This window comes from Dendronephthya gigantea, unplaced genomic scaffold (assembly GCF_004324835.1).
Source record: "Dendronephthya gigantea isolate DGI-Jeju-01 unplaced genomic scaffold, DenGig_1.0 000163F, whole genome shotgun sequence".
In the NCBI taxonomy this organism is placed as follows: domain Eukaryota; kingdom Metazoa; phylum Cnidaria; class Anthozoa; order Malacalcyonacea; family Nephtheidae; genus Dendronephthya; species Dendronephthya gigantea.
Window position 1 is genome coordinate 439843 of NW_021163173.1, and position 17876 is coordinate 457718.

The 17876-nt window shown below is 37.4% G+C and overlaps 1 protein-coding gene across 1 annotated transcript; it reads left to right on the forward strand.

The window, feature by feature from the left end:
* Nucleotides 1–15561: 15561 nt before the first annotated feature.
* On the forward strand, nucleotides 15562–16924 carry LOC114537740. Its single transcript, XM_028558832.1, has 2 exons — nucleotides 15562–15811; nucleotides 16041–16924. Exons 1-2 carry the CDS (start codon nucleotides 15562–15564, stop codon nucleotides 16922–16924), a joined length of 1134 nt encoding a protein of 377 aa, XP_028414633.1.
* The last annotated feature ends 952 nt before the right edge of the window (nucleotides 16925–17876 follow it).

Sequence of the window (17876 nt, forward strand, 5' to 3'; positions counted from 1 at the left end):
TTGTTTGTTGTAATGTTGCTTTGTTGTTTGTTTGTTTGTTGTTTATCAGACAATTTGCATGTTAAAATTATACTAATTATATATAATTAGAGGCCTAAGAACGTTTAACTGACATAATGACAAATTAGTTTGCTTGCGCAATATGTAAACGCTATTTATAATTAAGTCAACCGTTTTCTGCAATCATTTGAACTTGAAAATGAGGTCAAGATGACTTCGAAACGTCGTTCTTTAATAAATTTGTTATCGCTAACATATTTGTCTAAATTAATTATTAACCAACATAACATACAATAATTATTTAAATGTTTTTAACGAGATCTTACGAATACATTTTAGAAGAATTAAACAATTGCAGTATTCGTCCAACGTCTATACATGGGCCAACATAGTTTGAAGAGATTTTCTGACATTCGATAACTCTTGCTGTTGCTAAAATGAGAGCGGTAATAATTATTGATTGCAATATTACACGCATTTATTAAAATTGTATCCAATGAAAAATACTCACAGTTTCCTTCATAATTTTTTTTTGCAACTGTGACATGTCCTTCTTCAACTCCCCTTGCACGTTGCTTTGTTGTTCACAATGACAATTTTCCAAGTCTTCAAAACTCTTCATAAGTGTATTAGTTATTTGAATGAGCGTTTTGATGCGCTGAGTTTGAATTATTCGGTGTTGGTGCACGCCATTCAATATTTCCTGGAACCCTTTCTAGAAAATTTGGATGAATATTGTACGATTCATAAATTTTGTAATATCGTCACAAATGTTTGGATTCTGGTTCATTGACTCACCTGATAGGGACAGGGCTGGGGGTTGTTTGGCATTTAGACGCGGTCAGACAAACTTTAAGCCACCTGGGGCCGGTTGTTCGAAAGGTGGATAAGTCGCTATCCAACGGATAAGTCGCTATCCAACGGATACGTTTTATCCAGCGTGTGATTTGCGTTGCACGAAGCTTGGATAACTTTATCCAGCGGACAAAAATCGCTATCTACCGGATAAATTTATCCAAGGTCTGGAGGTGGTTTAAATCCACTAGCAAAGATACAAGGTAACACTGTAAACATTTATATAAAATAGGACAAAATGCCATATTCCTGTTACTGTGTTTCAACAAACTAATACACATCATGATTGTATTCACTATTAGAATTGTTTTCGAAGTGCAATTTGTCGCAGCAGCGTTTCACGTTGCCTACACATTCCGTTCCGAGCGGCGATTTTTTGGAGATCCTCGCATTTATAACAGGCGGTAAATTTACTATACGCTTCTAATCAGTTTATAAACGCGAATATGCAAAGAAAGATTCAACCTATTCCAAGGAAACTTGCTAATGTCTAAGCAATTTCATTCACAAACATTAGTGTTCCTAAATTTGCTATGGAACCGAATAGCAAAGCGCTACAAGGTCATGGAATAAAATTGCAATGTGTTTAATTAATAAAACCCGACTATGATGTGAAGTGCAATGTTCGAGCAAATCACTTGTTCAAGTCTTTTCCATTCATATGAATTCAATGTTGTAAATGCTTAGCAACAGCTGACGTTGTGGTACGAAATTTCAGGATAATCCTGTTTTCTTCCGGTAAATTTTAACTTATCTATTGGATAGTTATCCACTTCACTATCCACGCTTCGTGCAACGCGTTTTTATCCAATGGATAACTATCCACTGGATAGCAGATTTATCCGTTGGATAGGAATTATCCGTTGGATAAGTTATCCATCTTTCGAACAACCGGCCCCTGGAATTTACTAGCTTTCGCGTGTATCGACAAAAACATTCATGGAGTTAATAGACCTTTTCGGTAAAATTTTACGTCACAGCATTATCGTTTTAAATTTAGAACCACCTTAAATGAGATGGATTTCAAGTTTTACTCTCACAAACTATGTGCAAAGATGCAAAACATCCTTATACAACCCGTGCATGAAAAAGAATTTTTCATTTTGACTAATAAGTATGGAAATAAGCTATAACGCGGAAACGAGGCTCGTCTTAGCACCTCAGCCTCATTCTCGTGTTATGGGTTATTTCCACATTTATTGGTCAAAACAAAAAAAATTCATTCATGTGTAGAAGAAGGATGCTTTGCATCTTTGCACGTGGCTCGTGAGATAAAACTTGAAATCCATTTCATTTTTGGTGGTTCCAAATTTAAAAGTTATGATGTTAAAATGCTGTGACGTAATTACCGAAAAGGTCTATTACAAAAAATCACTAGTCTGTACTAGCAAAAGACAATGCCTTTCTCGTAGGAGCATGTTAAAAAATTCAGAAACAAATCATTCAAAATTAATTGCCTAATTTAGCTTTGCAGGAAAGTAGTTTTGAAAAATATTGCGTACATTATTAGCAATTTACAACACGGATCCGATCATATTTGCGGGAAGTGGTGAACGATGACATCTGTCACTTAACACCCTGGAGACACTATAAAAGTCCCATAAAGTTTGCGATAAGAATTCTCCAATGCCATGGCTAAAAGTCGTGCGCTGAAGGTGTTAAAAACGTAAAATAGCTGAGACGACTGCTTCCTGTATATACTGTGTTAATAACGTTGGCCTAATACACTATAGTTTTATGCATGCCGGAAGTTTATATAATCACGCTGGCCACATGAAATATGCATGTGGTTGTTGGCGATGTAAGATATTCCAAAAGATTAGTTAAAAATCCATTCTGTTAATACTTCAAATATGAAGAGTAATAACGTGTACCTCCCACTCTTTCTCTTTTTCATTGATAGTCACAACATCCGCGTCACATTGATGCGTGACAGAATTTATAGAATTTGAAAACTCCTCCAGAAGTTTTGATCTGGAAAACATTATATATAATTATGTAGTTTAATACTGCGTGTCGCAAAAACAAATTTAGTAAAAATCAAACAGAGCTTTCTTGCATCATACTTGGCTAAACAATAACGTATAAATATTTAATACATAGAATAGAAGATGATTCATTTTAAACTTGTTTGAATGTAATGCCTGGTTACAATGCCAATGTCACGTCAATTCTACGGACCCATGGTTTTGACATAATAGGAAGGCGTTCGAATCCCGTAATGTCACATGCCCTTTGAATAGGAAACATTCATGCAAAGATTTATATTGTTCATCGGCATGCTGCCACCTTTTTATCAAATTGTCAGTTTAAAGGTGATGTTATTCATAATCTCAGTCTATGAGGATATAGTATAGCTGGATAAATAATCTCAGTCTTAAATGAGCCATTCCAAAAGTTCGGTAAATGAGGAAACTAGTGCAGGTGCCCGGACCAAGACCACTACTTAGGCCCGATTTCTCAGAAGAGAGTTAAGATAAAATTATAGAATCGGTAATCTAATAAAAATATATTTTACTCTTCATTTACAATCTTGAACAACGGCATTGCGCGTTTTATCATATTCGGTTTGTGCATGCAGAGTAGAAAACACCTCACATGATTTGACATAATTAATTCGACATAGGCCGGCAAACCTGTCTAATCTCTGTTTCTTCCAAATTTCACCAACTTTTTTGTCAGTTGTCTTGAGTGCTCCGGTTGTAAACTTATGAACATTCTTCTCCTTGTTCGCCATGTTCTTACGGATGTCAGCTATAGGTCATGCATAAAATCACTCACCCTCTCACAAAAATCTTTCAGGATACATAAAGTGTCCCTTTAAGTACTTACCACCAAAGCTGGCCAGCAGGTTTTGCATTTCTATCTCACTACTAGAGGAACAAATCAAAATGGTAATTTGAAACATGCGCGAATTTGCCGCTATTCTAATACCATGCATGAAGCGAAAAAAATACTTGAAAGTCAATGTAAAACAGACTGTTGAAACAGACAACTTGAAACTGCTTGTCTCAGATTCATTTCTTTTTGATCAATCAAAAAGATGGGTAGCCATGAGGTTCCCCAATAATGTAATATGTAAGATATATAATATGTGAGATAGTAGTTGCTTTAATTGCAAATTTTGACTTGTGTCTATTATAACAAAGCAGCCATCTTTGATTGCGAATTCGGAAATCTCTCATGTCTTGAATTTCTGGTGAAGTAATTTATACCCCTTCAAATGATTGAAAAAGGTTGTTGCCCGCAAATATCTTAAACCAAATACATAACCTTTCTTTTGTCGCCTCATCTCGTTCTTCTTCCTCCGTTATATCGTCAAAATCAAAAGGCCTTTTTTTTCCTCTGTTACCACCACGTTCCGTATCTAAAAGTATGTATCTAAATTGGCGATGGAATTCGTATAAAGCATGTTTAATAACCAGCCGTCTAGGGCCAGTTGTATATACAACTAATTAACTTTAACTGTAGTTAAGGACAGAATCGGCCAATCAGAGTCGTGTATTTCTGAGTTAACTAGGATTTAACTATGTGAAAATAATGTAGTTATAAAGAGTTTTATACAACTGGCCCAAGACTGTAGACTAGATCTAGCGTTCTGCCTGGTCTGATGATTTTAGGCACTTTAGGCAACCGTACCTTCTTCTGTAACTTTATTAGAAAATTTAGGAATTTGTAGTATACAAACGATACCCCAGGGTTGTCACAGCAATATGTAACTGCGTTTAAAAATTGTGCTACGCCTATAGGGTTCGTCTTATTAGGAACTTTTGGGCAGGGTTGTACCTGGGGTTATATGAGCGGCAGATGAGCAATTTATTTTGCTTATCTTGAGTTGATATATTATATATATAGATTATATATACAGCTGTTGTCGAAAAGGTTGTCATGTCAAATATAACTATAACTAAATATCTAAATATCAATCACGTGATTTCACTTTTTGCTTTAGCGCGCGTGGGGTGTTGCGTGGTTTTTGCGAGTTGCCAAATTGGCAAGCAAGACCGTATTCATAATGATATATCAGCGTGTTGTATAGAACAAGCAAGATAGCATCGCAGTTATTTATAATCCTGAAAGCTGTTTACTGAAGAGCACCGTTTCTAATTCTGAATACGACTGAAGCGAAATCTTGCCCTCTTGATCGACCACGCGGTAGATATTTACACAGCATGTAAATATAATTTTGTACATACAAAAAAATTTCCGCTGAGCGAAATGAGCATCCCAGAGCAGAAATCGGCGCCTTTAGTTCAAAGCAAGTGCTTTTTCTCGATGAAACATGCATTATATTTACAGTATTATACCGGGACTATGTACAAGAACACTTTATATTCGTGTCGACATGTTTATATAATTCGCTATTCTCAGTGGCGTAGCCAGCCTGACGATTCGGCTATGCAGCCTATGCTAATATTTTTGTGTCCATTGACTGTAAAAACAATAAATTTCTAAAGACATAAATAATTATAATAACATGAATTTACACAGCGGGAAAATCGTCAGGCTGGCTTCGCCACTGGCTATTCTATAAAGGCGGGATTTCCACTTACAGCGAAATCGTTCGCTAGCGAAATATTTGCATATTTTCTTTTGAATTTTAACAGCATAAATAAATTAGTTCGACTTGACTGTTTTCAATTCAAAAGAAAATATGCAAATATTTCGCTGGCGAACGATTTCGCTGTAAGTGGAAATCCGCCTTTAGGATCAACGAATAACTCGACATTTCAGGTATATAGCGTACGTGCATAGCCTGTTGTTCTTAGCTGTATGGCAAGCGTCTCGAAATACCGGAACTCGATCTTTTTGCACAAACCTCATTCTTCGAGTTCGGTTTGTTTAAAAAGACCTCTGCCCGATATTTCTCGACAAAGACCTCACGCTCGGTTAATAAGAAGTTAGTAATACTGAACATTTTTTGATCACTAAAGAACATCCTGTTTTAATAAAGTTATAAGACTTATACCTGCTGTATCAATAATGTCGATCATATCTTCATTGCTAGTTTCAAAGATTGGGTCTATGTCATCCAAAACCTTGGCCTTGGTTTTAGATGAAGAAGTCTTGCCCTTGCCTTTCTTTGCAACATATGGCATTTTCAAATCTTCTGGTACTAAATTAAACATAAAACCATTAAGATGTTAATTATTAACAGTCCACTAAACTGCTGGTGTGAACAGCCACACTTTACTTATAAAAATATGGTGCTGCATTAAATATGCTTCATCCGCCATGGAGAGGTCCAAGAAAGCTGTTTGCAATTTCATTAGTCTAGGGCAGTGAGGGCAGACTTTTAGAAAAGGTTACATATTGTGATTACTGATTATAGCATATAGCCCAAGCTAAAAGTTAAGATGAAATGGTGAATGTGTGGTACTATTGTATTGGTAGTGGGGGCAGCTACCTCTGCTTCCCCATGGTTTCAGCACCCTTCATAGTTCATTGCATGGTGTGTGCACACAGCTACAAATAGGTGGGGGTTAAGGGTACATATCCCCCTGGGTTTTACTGTGGGGGACAAATATCAAATTATCTGCTGTATTTCACTCTCATAAATATTTTCAAATTTTCCCAAATGTTCAAACAGTCAGATTGTAGGTGTTTTATTTTATAGTATTCTATATAGTTCATTGCAAATGTATAGTTGCACCAAATAAATTTCTCCTATTAACTAACTCAATTCCAAAACAAAGGCTTGGAATAAAATCATGAATAAGTTTAAATATTGCTGAAGCCTCAACTAATAAATATTGCTGATGGACAGTTTCAGTTAAATAATGAAAGCATTAGTATAAATATACTACCTTATCAAGTGGATATTTTGAATATCAAGGACCATTGTTAGTAAAAATGTTTACACTTGATACTGATAGCTACAAATTCAGGACTTAAGTTCATTCAAAGTGTTCTTTTCGAAGTGCTTTGGAAGTCGTTTTCAAGTTTACCTGCTCTGCACTAGGGTTTCGATACATTTCAATTTCATTATTCAACTATATTACATCGAAATAAAGTGTTTGCTGCCATAAAAGGCCTCAAGAACAAACACAGAATAACTAGTAATAAATGAACACTAGTAAATATAACCAAAGGAAATTAAATACATCGAATCTTCCTTTCGGTTTTTGTATTTTTAATTTCGAAAAATTCGGCTACCTTTAATATTCAAAAAACAATTAACTTTATTTGCCCAAGCACAACTCACCTTGTCTTCAATAAAAACTGCAGAAAAAGGCAAAAATATCCAATGTTTCTTCCAGATTCTAAAAAGTGTTGAACCGTTCTCGAGTCAATGTTTTCCGCAGTTTTCGGCGGGAAAAATTCAGCTTCCTGAATGGTCAGTTTGTCCGCACAGCGAACCCAAGAAAACGGGCTGACCTTTGTTGCTTTCTTCATACATATACAATTACGCTTGGAGTTTAGAAAGTTCAAATAATAAAAATTAGCAAATACTACAAAGTAAATTATAGTATAGCTTACCGATTACGCCTATTTTGCCGCGGGTTGTCTGAAATTCATTTGAAATTAATTATATTCTTCTCTATGTTCTCTTTATCAGACTTTGTTTTTGTCTTGAAGGCAAGTACTTCATTTTACACTTCATTACGTTATCACTTTAATTAACAAAGTGGAATAATATTTAATTGTGCAATAATCACGACCGCCGAGATAGGGGGCAGGGGAGGATTTTTCCCCTGACCCCGAACCCGAAATTACAGCACTTTAAAAAATGCTGGGCTCAGTGTACTATTCGCACACTAGTCGAAAGTACCAGTGACAGTCACTGTTATTTTAACTTCTAAAAGAAAACTGAATATATGAACTTGACCTCCCTCTCAACCACGCTTCTAGCTACGGCCCTGTAACGCTTTGAAAACTAATTTATAAAATAACATGTATATAACGCGTGTTCTGGTTGGTCGTCGCCTTCGGCTCGCGTTTCGCGCGCTTTTCTTAACTCTCGCAACATTCCCACGTGTTTGGATCAGGCCATCCAAACACAGAAACCATTAAATAATTGTATAATGTAAAACAAACAATCGTAAATGATTCATCCTTATCATTTACCCGCACTACCAGCTTAAAAAACAAACTTACTACGCTCTCTCTTGTCAGCAACATCCCCAGCCAAGTATTGATACCGCAGCCTCGTCCAGGCGTGAATTCACTACGAGTACCTGAGGCATTGTTTTTTGAAATTGAACGATATCCATGTGATTGCACGTCAATTGAGAGGGACTATATTCATATATTCTGTTATGCCTAGCTAATGTCTTCAACTCTTTACCATGATTCTGGGTTGGGGAAAGGGCCCTGGGATCGCCAGCCGCTTCTGACTTCTGCTTGGTTAAATGATAGTCTCGTTCCCGAGCTCGCGAAACAAAGGCTTCGGGATGATTCAAACCGGAAGCCAGAAATCCCGGTTTGTATTTGGTTTGAATCGTATTACGACATTGCAACGATGATTGTGTATGTAATGTCCCAAGACTGGTGCTCATAGTTACCACTAACGTATCCACGGCATGACTAGATTGGTTGTTCCCAACGGCTTCCGTGATAGCCTGGGGCAGTCACATGTGAAACATGACGAATGCAGTATTTCAGAAAGATAATTTGGTTTACACACGCCAGAATTGAGGGAAGGTTGTGAGGTAAGACAACAGTTTGTGTCTTGAAGGCAGTCCTTCTTTGCACCATTCCAACGTCGTACGTGAACGACCAATCAGAATAATTTCTGATTTCGTTTATTTCAGAGCTTTTGTTTCAATGTTTCCTCGCCAGAAGAAATTGCGGGCTCGGGAACAAGAAATTATAAATAACACAGAATAATAATACGCAATGGTGTTAATGTCTCTATGTTTGGAACCGAGTGGGCGATTACTGTAGTACCCCCTGTACGGAATTTTTGATTCGATGCACTTAAACGGTTTTTACGTCTTTTTGGAGACCTGTTAGTACGTTTAACTAGTTCTGTGCGAGCCTGAGTATATTGGAGACCTGTTAGTACGTTCTGTGCGAGCCTGAGTATATATATATATATATATACGAGTAAATAAGATGTAAATGAGTCCGAATAATATTGCCAACGTTGGGCAACCTGGAGTTATATTCCAGCACCAAAGGGAACGTTTTCTTCTTAACTTTACATTTGGTCGGCTTAAGAACTTCCAATCTATCTCTCTTCATGGCTTTATCAAATTGCTCGTCAACCAGCTTAGGATCATATTTTTGCTGTTTGAGATAAGTTTTATATTGCGAGCATGCCTTCTCTGTGAATTCCTTAAGGCGATTTTCCACTTACAGCGAAATCGTTCGCTAGCGAAATATTTGCATATTTTCTTTTGAATTGAAAACAGTCAAGTCGCACTAATTTATTTATGCTGTTAAAATTCAAAAGAAAATATGCAAATATTTCGCTAGCGAACGATTTCGCTGTAAGTGGAAATCCGCCTTTAGTGGAACAATTACGTTTCACCCTCAACGCAACCCCATAAGGTATAGCTTTTTTGCAATGATATGGGTGCGAGCTGTTAAAAGGTAAATATCTATGACTATCGGTAGGTTTGGAATAAATGTCAGTGACAATATACCCATTTTGGAGGTGTAGCGTAAGATCCAAAACATTAAGAAATTCCTTAGAATAAACTAACTCAAATTTAATGGTAGGATATAGAGACGAAGGACGAAGGACGAAGTCCGAAACGTCTTAAATAAATAAATGGAGCAGTGAGAAGTTGTCTGCTTTTTATTATACCTATATTCCTATCTTCTAATAAGTTAAGAAGCGGAAATTGTGTCCCTATGGTGGATCCTTCTACTGGGGGCTGCATCGTTTTGTTTGGTGCCTATATACTTTTCCTATATATATATATATATATATATATATATATATATATATATATATATATATATATATATATATATATATATATATATATGTATATATATATATATAACACAGGATGAGAAACACGAGTTACTTCATCGAATTTTATTTACTACAGAACTGTTTCGTATGACAAGCTTGCCACACTCATCAGGTAAAAAATATTTAATTACACCAGCACAACGACTATATACAAGAGACGAACAATTAATTAGGTCGTATTACATGTAGTTGGTTACTAGGTGTTACTTAGTAAAAACTTCTTTCGATGCCGGCATGTTGAAACAAGTTCGTTACGCTTGTTCAAAGAGCTTAATTTAGGATGACATATGATGATAAATTTCTCGGATAGGGATAAATTTCTCGGATAGGGATAAATTTCTCGGATAGGCATAAATTACAGCGTTTAGTTTTATCACAATACGGTTGTGATTTCTTAATGATTTTCCAACTGATGGTGTTCTGAACATATGGTATTAGTATTAGCTTATCAGTTATAATAGTTAACTAACATTAATTAGAGCGCAGTTCATGAGAAGGGGAGCTGGGAACGAGAAAGGAGGGGACAAAGAGATCAGGGAGAAAACTCAAGATAACTGAACAGAAATCGTTTATATTTAACAAACAGTGTGCAGGACAAGAAGTAAAACCATAACCTCTCACCGAATTGTGAGTTTAAAGTCTGCTTAAGTTGTTCATCATAATTATGATTTGTAATTATGTTTTGTTTATATAGTTGACTTTCAGCACAAATATAAAGAAAATATATGTGTGCATAGTGCAGGATCTGTGGCAAAAGAAGTTAAAAAATTTCTTGTCTGGGTGTGAGTTTATTCATCCAAGTAGCATCTCAAAAATCGCGGATGTGAAACAGATGGTGTGCGGTGTATTAGAGTCCTTTAATTTCCAAATGTGTTTGCTTAGCTCGGTGAGGTGGCGTTTTTCTTTGATTTGTTGAGAGCAGGTATGGTTGAGGTAGCATGTCTTAAATGTGTTCTCAGTAAGGCCAACGTAGGTTTGGGATTCTTTCGTACTTTCATTCTTCACGGTCGCTTGGTAGACGATAGCTTTTGTTAGGCATTCACCTTGCAGGGGACAGGAATCTTTCGCGCGACAGTTGCAATTCTTTTCTTTATCGGTAATGTTGTTGGCTTCATTACGAAGGATAGATTTGTTGTGTGACGAAATGATGTTCTGGACGCTTGGCATACAACTGTAACTTAGCTTCAATGTGTTCCGGTTGAATATTTTGTGTAGTGGGTGGTCACGGGGAAAGGAATCGTCTACGGCTTTTAGAAATTTATGGCCAATGTTAGTTTTTACATTTGAGCTGTACGTGGGATTATACCAAATGATATAACGGGATCTGTGGCGGTTGTGTTGAGTGGGTTGAGGATCATAGTGTAAGTTATAGTTGTAGCCGCTCTCTTTCAATGCTTCTTGGTATGGCTGTTTACTTGAATCGAATGCTTGCTTGTCTGAGGAGATTTTTGAAAGGCGTTGGTTGATGGTTTCCGGGATTCTGCATAGGATAGATGGGGGGTGATTACTCTGGACGTGCACGTACTGCGGGACGTTCCCTGCATGGCTTCGTGTACGGTCGTTATGTGCCGGTCCTAAGGTCGAAAGTAATGTCCAGGAAGTTAACGCATTTCTTATTGGCCTCTATCGTTAGCTTTAGTTTGTTGTCGCTGAATACTTTGCAGATTTCTTTCTTTACTCTTTCGATTTCTTTGGGTCGGGCGTTGAATGCACTGAGGCCATCGTCTCGGTAAAGTCCAATGTCCTTTCGGTATGTGGTTGGAAGTTGGGACACCCTAACCCTAACCCAACTTCCAACCACATACCGAAAGGACATTGGACTTTACCGAGACGATGGCCTCGGCGCATTCAACGCCCAACCCAAAGAAATCGAAAGAGTAAAGCCAGGGAACGTCCCGCAGTACGTGCACGTCCAGAGTAATCACCCCCCATCTATCCTATGCAGAATCCCGGAAACCATCAACCAACGCCTTTCAAAAATCTCCTCAGACAAGCAAGCATTCGATTCAAGTAAACAGCCATACCAAGAAGCATTGAAAGAGAGCGGCTACAACTATAACTTACACTATGATCCTCAACCCACTCAACACAACCGCCACAGATCCCGTTATATCATTTGGTATAATCCCACGTACAGCTCAAATGTAAAAACTGACATCGGCCATAAATTTCTAAAAGCCGTAGACGATTCCTTTCCCCGTGACCACCCACTACACAAAATATTCAACCGGAACACATTGAAGCTAAGTTACAGTTGTATGCCAAGCGTCCAGAACAATAACTAAAATGTTTTTTTTGCTGGTTATTCCTTCTTCACAATCCGCCAAATTCTGTTCGGTTTTCGAAGCTTCGGAAAATATTCCCTTGAAATATTGCTGTTGTTTTCCTTTTGGACGTTCTCGGATGCGACGTGCTCTTTCATTCATCCAATTCATCACAGCTGGTTTAGGATCCCATTGATCCAACGGTGACATGTTATAATGCACATAAAAATTGAGATTTTCGGTTTCAGGAAGCATTCGAGAACGACCAGACGACTTCAGTGCCATACTGCAGCTGATCAGGCGTTCTACATCTGCGCTATGTGGCTTAGATGCAAGGATCCTTGCAAATGCAACTTTCAAGTTAGGCAGCTCGTCGGATTGGACAAACCTTTGGAATCGTTCTTTTAATGATAGTTTTCTAAAATCTTCTATATCTTCCATACTAAGAACATCATCAAATTCCATACCAAGTTCCATTAATTGCTTGTGAACCTCCTTCAAATCTGCTGACTGCTGCAAATTTACAAATGGCTTGAGTAGATCAATATCATCATCTTGTTTAAAAAACCTTAGGGTCAAAGATTCTTTCAGAGACTCAATGATCTCATTCTTAATTGCATCAATGTCCCTTGTGTCAATGACGTAAAGATGGTGAATTTGTCGACGATGCCTTCCATTTCCACAGTCTAATTCAACTTCTTTTAAAGTCACGGTGCCATCTTCTTCCTCCGATACTTGCTCGTTTAGTGCTTCAACCCATCCACCGAGAAGAGCCGTTTCTTTTAATCCTAACACCTTTGCTTTCACCTTCGATGTGTATCTGTCCATGTCAAGTAGTGTTGTTGAGTCCGACTGTAGCTGTTGCTGGTATTGTGAAAATACAGCAAGCTAATCTGCAATGAAGGTCAGCAGGTCAAGATTGGATTTCTTTGTTAAAAAGGACAAGAAACCTCCAGCTTCTTTCTCATTACTTTTTTGAAATAGGCAACAAGAGCACGCTAAGATCTTAAGACCATTTCAATTAACGACGATGTGAATTCTGTCCAACGCACTTGGTAATGGTACGCGAGGTAATGATAACACGCAACAGCGCTCAGCATTTGCAGCATCAGTAAGTTCTCGTGTCCGGATGCCAGATGCATGGAAAATGTGGATATGCTTGAAAGCTGTTGAATTAAATGATTTACTTCCTGAATTGAGTTTGTGACAGATTTCCATGCCAGCTGCGAACGATGAGCAACGCACCAAATTTTAATCATTGGTGTTGGTACTTCATCGTCTAACAGATGGTTTAAATCCCGATCAATCAAAGCCCAAAGACCATTTTTTTCTCCAGTATTTACTGATGCGCCGTCAGTGACAAAAGAAGAAGCACGCTAAAACACTTTCTTGCTTTGATTAAGCAAAACATCTTCTTCATCTTCGGTATCTTCGCCAAGGGTTGCTGAACATGCCGAAAGAATAGCCTTATGAACTCCAACTGCTCCTCTTTCTTTGGGCTCTTCCGTGCCGAGAAAGATATTGTCTTCTTTTCCGTCTCTATATATAACTTTAGCCATTAAATATATCTTATCTATCTGCGTTCTATCAACCGATCCGTCACATCTTAAGGAGATGGCCAACGAATTTGACATCTTGGAAGCAAGTGAATTTTTATCTGACTTTACAATGCATTTGAGGAATTCTCTGTGTGCATTTGGTCAAAGGTATTGGAGATCATTAGGCATGTCGTTTATACTCCAATCATAAAAAAACAAAACGCATTGGCTATCCGACTTACAACCACACGCGAAGGAAACGAATTGGCAGACAAAGTAAGTCTCTTAGCACCATGGTAAACGTGAAAAAATAGGCTACCAATTTTCGCAGCCAATTGTGCATCTGCAGTCGATAATGCCCTTCCAATTGGTGTCAGTGACGTAATGTGAACCTTTTCTGGTCCTTTTAAAGACAACAATCTCTTTGTCTTTTTTGCTTCACGATGAATCTCAGTGTTCAGGTGGTCGGAAACAATGCTTTTACGGTATATAGTCCCCGGTTCTTGAGCAATCGCTGGAACTTTAGCTCTCCTGCTGAAAATCCTGACCACATTGGGGTTGGAAAAGCATGTCTCACAACGTACATAGTGGCGACCATTCTTGTGAAAATGTTTCAGATCATCCTCTTTCACTGATATTTTTGCAATTCCACTTGGTCCTGGATCCTCAACTTCCTTATTCATTTCATTATAATGTTAAAAATGTTTATATAAATATATATATATATATATATATATAATATATATATATATATATATATATATATAAAATTGCATCTGATTTAATATCGAAAAAAATATTACAAAAGGCGCGAACATTGGGAATCCCATCTAATCCAATCTTGCAATTGGCCAACTGTATACATAGATCCCATTTATACCCTATAATATCCCATCGTTTCCCTCTAAAAACAAATATGGCGGTGGTATTGCGAGTGGTATTTGAAATTCAAATAAGAGAAAGCGGTGCTCACTGGAGTTCGAAAATACCGGTATAATTTCTAGTTTCCTACATGATTTTTTTCTATATAACTTTCAATGAATTAATTATAACAAATCTACAAATTTAATATGCAAGCTGTATTGAACTTTAACTGTTTGGTATGCTACAAAGACAAAATGTGCAGTTCTAAATTTTTCTTAAAAAAAAACCTGTCTAGAGCGATTAACAAAGATTTGTTCGGAAAACGAACAGAATATGGGTGTTAGCGATGCTGATTATACGCCCTTGCATATGCCTTCGCTGGAGCGTAACTATTTTAATAGATTCATGGCGCCCACTTCTTTGTCACCAGGCTTAGATAATTCGAACTTGTCTATGACCCAGTCGTTGAAATCGAACGGCTCTCAAGACGATTTTACAATCACCGACGAAGTATGTCCTCGTGAATCGACTAATATAGATCAAAGACAAAACTGCGAAGAACCTTCTCTCTGCGATGTTTCCAAACGGCTGGACTTGCTAACACATAAATTTGAAAGGCACCAAAGCGAATCATCAATTGTCTTAAATGAACTTGTAAATTCACTTGAAATCCGTGGAAACCTAACTGGCAATGATAATTTAGTGCAGGAAATTACCTTACCGAGACAAGAAAACAAATCACTTAAAAAAGATTTAAAAGGCTATAAGAATGTTGTTACTGAAAAGAACACGAAATTAACAGCCGCTGAAAACGATAAAGCCAGTTTACTAACAGCCATTCGTTTGCTGAACGAAGATCGATCATTCATTCAACTTAAAGCTAATAATCCATCGAGCACTAATTCCTGGCGCGCAGCTCCTGCACATCCCGCAAATGTACGTAGTCCTGCCTGTCAGCCCCTACTCCTACAAAACAAGTACTCTACTTTGCAAGTAGAGGATGTGGAAATATCGGAGATAAACGTGGACACAATTGAGAAGGAGGGCCTTGAAGGTAGACAATCTGCTGATGATAAATCAGGTTCAAGAAAATCGGCATCTGCTATGAAGAATGGCCGTAAGAAGAAAACAAAAACGAATACAGTCATTATTGCCTATTGGTGACTCTATCATCAAATACGTAAAAGGCTGGGAGTTATCGAGTGCAACTAATCGTGTTACAGTTAAGTCATTCTCTGGCGTCAGTATTGAAGACATGCAAGATTTTATAAAACCGATTCTTCGTAAAAAACCCGGAAAGATCATTCTTCACATTGGGACCAACAATCTACGAAATGATGACGCCAAGACTGTTGCCGATGGTACAATCAATATTGCACATTTTATCCAGCAGCAGTGTCCCAATACCGAGATCATTGTTTCGGGAGTTATCGTCCGATCGGATGATTCGTATGCGTCCAGCAGGGTAAGAGAAACAAATAGATTAGTTCAATCTATGTGTGATCATAATAACTTGATGTTTATACCAAATTTGAACGTTAAAATTATGCACTTAAATGTCAGAGGATTACACTTAAATCCTACTGGCAGCCTGTTACTATAAAATCCGAAATGATCTGGTTCCTGACGGTATCGAAGCAATTTGTTTGGAAATTTCTAAGCCAAATTCCAGGAATTTCATTGTTGTATCAGTTTATAGACCGCCGAACTCTACACCTGAGTTTTTTTTAACATTTGAAAAAATGATTAAAATGATTGATGATGAAAACAAAGAACTCCACATCTTAGGAGACTTAAATTGTAATTTGTTGACAAATAATCCTAATCATCCAACCAAAACACTTAAAGGTATTCTGGAAACATATCAATTATCTCGACTTATTATCGAGGCTACACGAATAACGACTAGTTCGAGCACTCTTATAGATCATTACATTACATCTATGCCAGAAAAAATCTTGCACTTGCAGTCTGGAGTAATACCCACAGGAATTAGTGACCATAACCTAATCTATGGTATTAGGAAAATAAATTCTGTTTTAAATACCCGTAAAGCTAATAAGGTTGAAGTTAGAAACATGAAACGATTTAATGAACAGCGCTTTAACGAGGATTTATTGACCCAACCTTGGGAACAGATTGTATTAAAGTCAGATTCTGATTCTATGTGGGCCTGTTGGAAGGAACTATTCTTGAATGTTCTTGATAAGCATGCCCCAATTCAACATATCAGGAAACGATCGTCTAGTGTACCATGGGCCACAGCGGATATCAAAAAACTTATATTTGACCGAGATAGAAAGAAACGTAAAGCAATGGTGACAAAACAAAGCGCCGATTGGGATTTGTATAAAGCATCCAGAAACCGGGTCAACATTGCGTTACGATATGCTAAGGCTGAGTATTATCACACTAAAATAGCTCATGAAAAAAATAATCCTAAAGAGGCATGGAAAACGATAAATGACTTATAAGGCCGATCTTCTAAGGACACTGTTGTCAATGAATTGAAGGTCAATGATTCTAACATTACTTCCAATGAAGAAATAGCTAATGCTTTCAACGAATATTTTACCAACATTGGCCCGAACTTAGCCAGTTCTATTGACGATTCAAACTCTTCGTTTGAAACATTTGTTAAATCTGCTGAATCAAAAATGGATCGTTTCAGGCTGGTGTCGGTGGGTAGAGTAATTCAGCTTTTGAATGGCTTGTCCAATGGTAAAGCTGATATTCTTGATAAAATATCTGGTAAAATTTTAAAAGCTGCTGCTTGAACCATTGCCCCATCACTGACACATATCTTTATTAATGGTTTAATTACAAACTGTTTTCCATATGAATGGAAACTGGCAAGACTTGTACCAATCTACAAAAAAGGTCCGCGTAACTTAACAGAGAATTATAGGCCTATTTCTATCTTGCCTGCAATAAGTAAGATAATGGAAAGAATAATGTATGATCAGATATACCAATATCTTACTGATAACTCTCTACTCTCTGAACACCAGTTTGGATTTCGAAAATATCACTCTACTGCCTCGACATTACTAGATAGTACGAACAGTTGGTATGTCAATATGGACCGCAAAATGTTCAACTTGGTTGTTTTGATAGATCTTAAGAAGGCATTCGATACTATTGATCACGGTATTCTATTGAGAAAGTTAGAACTTTACGGTGTAACGGGAAGTGCCTTGGCTATGATACGTTCATACTTATCTGACCGTAACCAAAAGTGTCAGTTGGGTGACGTGATGTCAACTGCAAGGCGCGTTACATGTGGTATTCCCCAAGGGTCAATTTTGGGGCCCCTCTTTTCTTTTTCCTATAAATGATCTCCCCAAATGTTTAAACCATGCTACTCCCCGGCTGTTTGCCGACGATACAAACCTTACAATAGCCGGTGAGCAAATCCAGGAAATT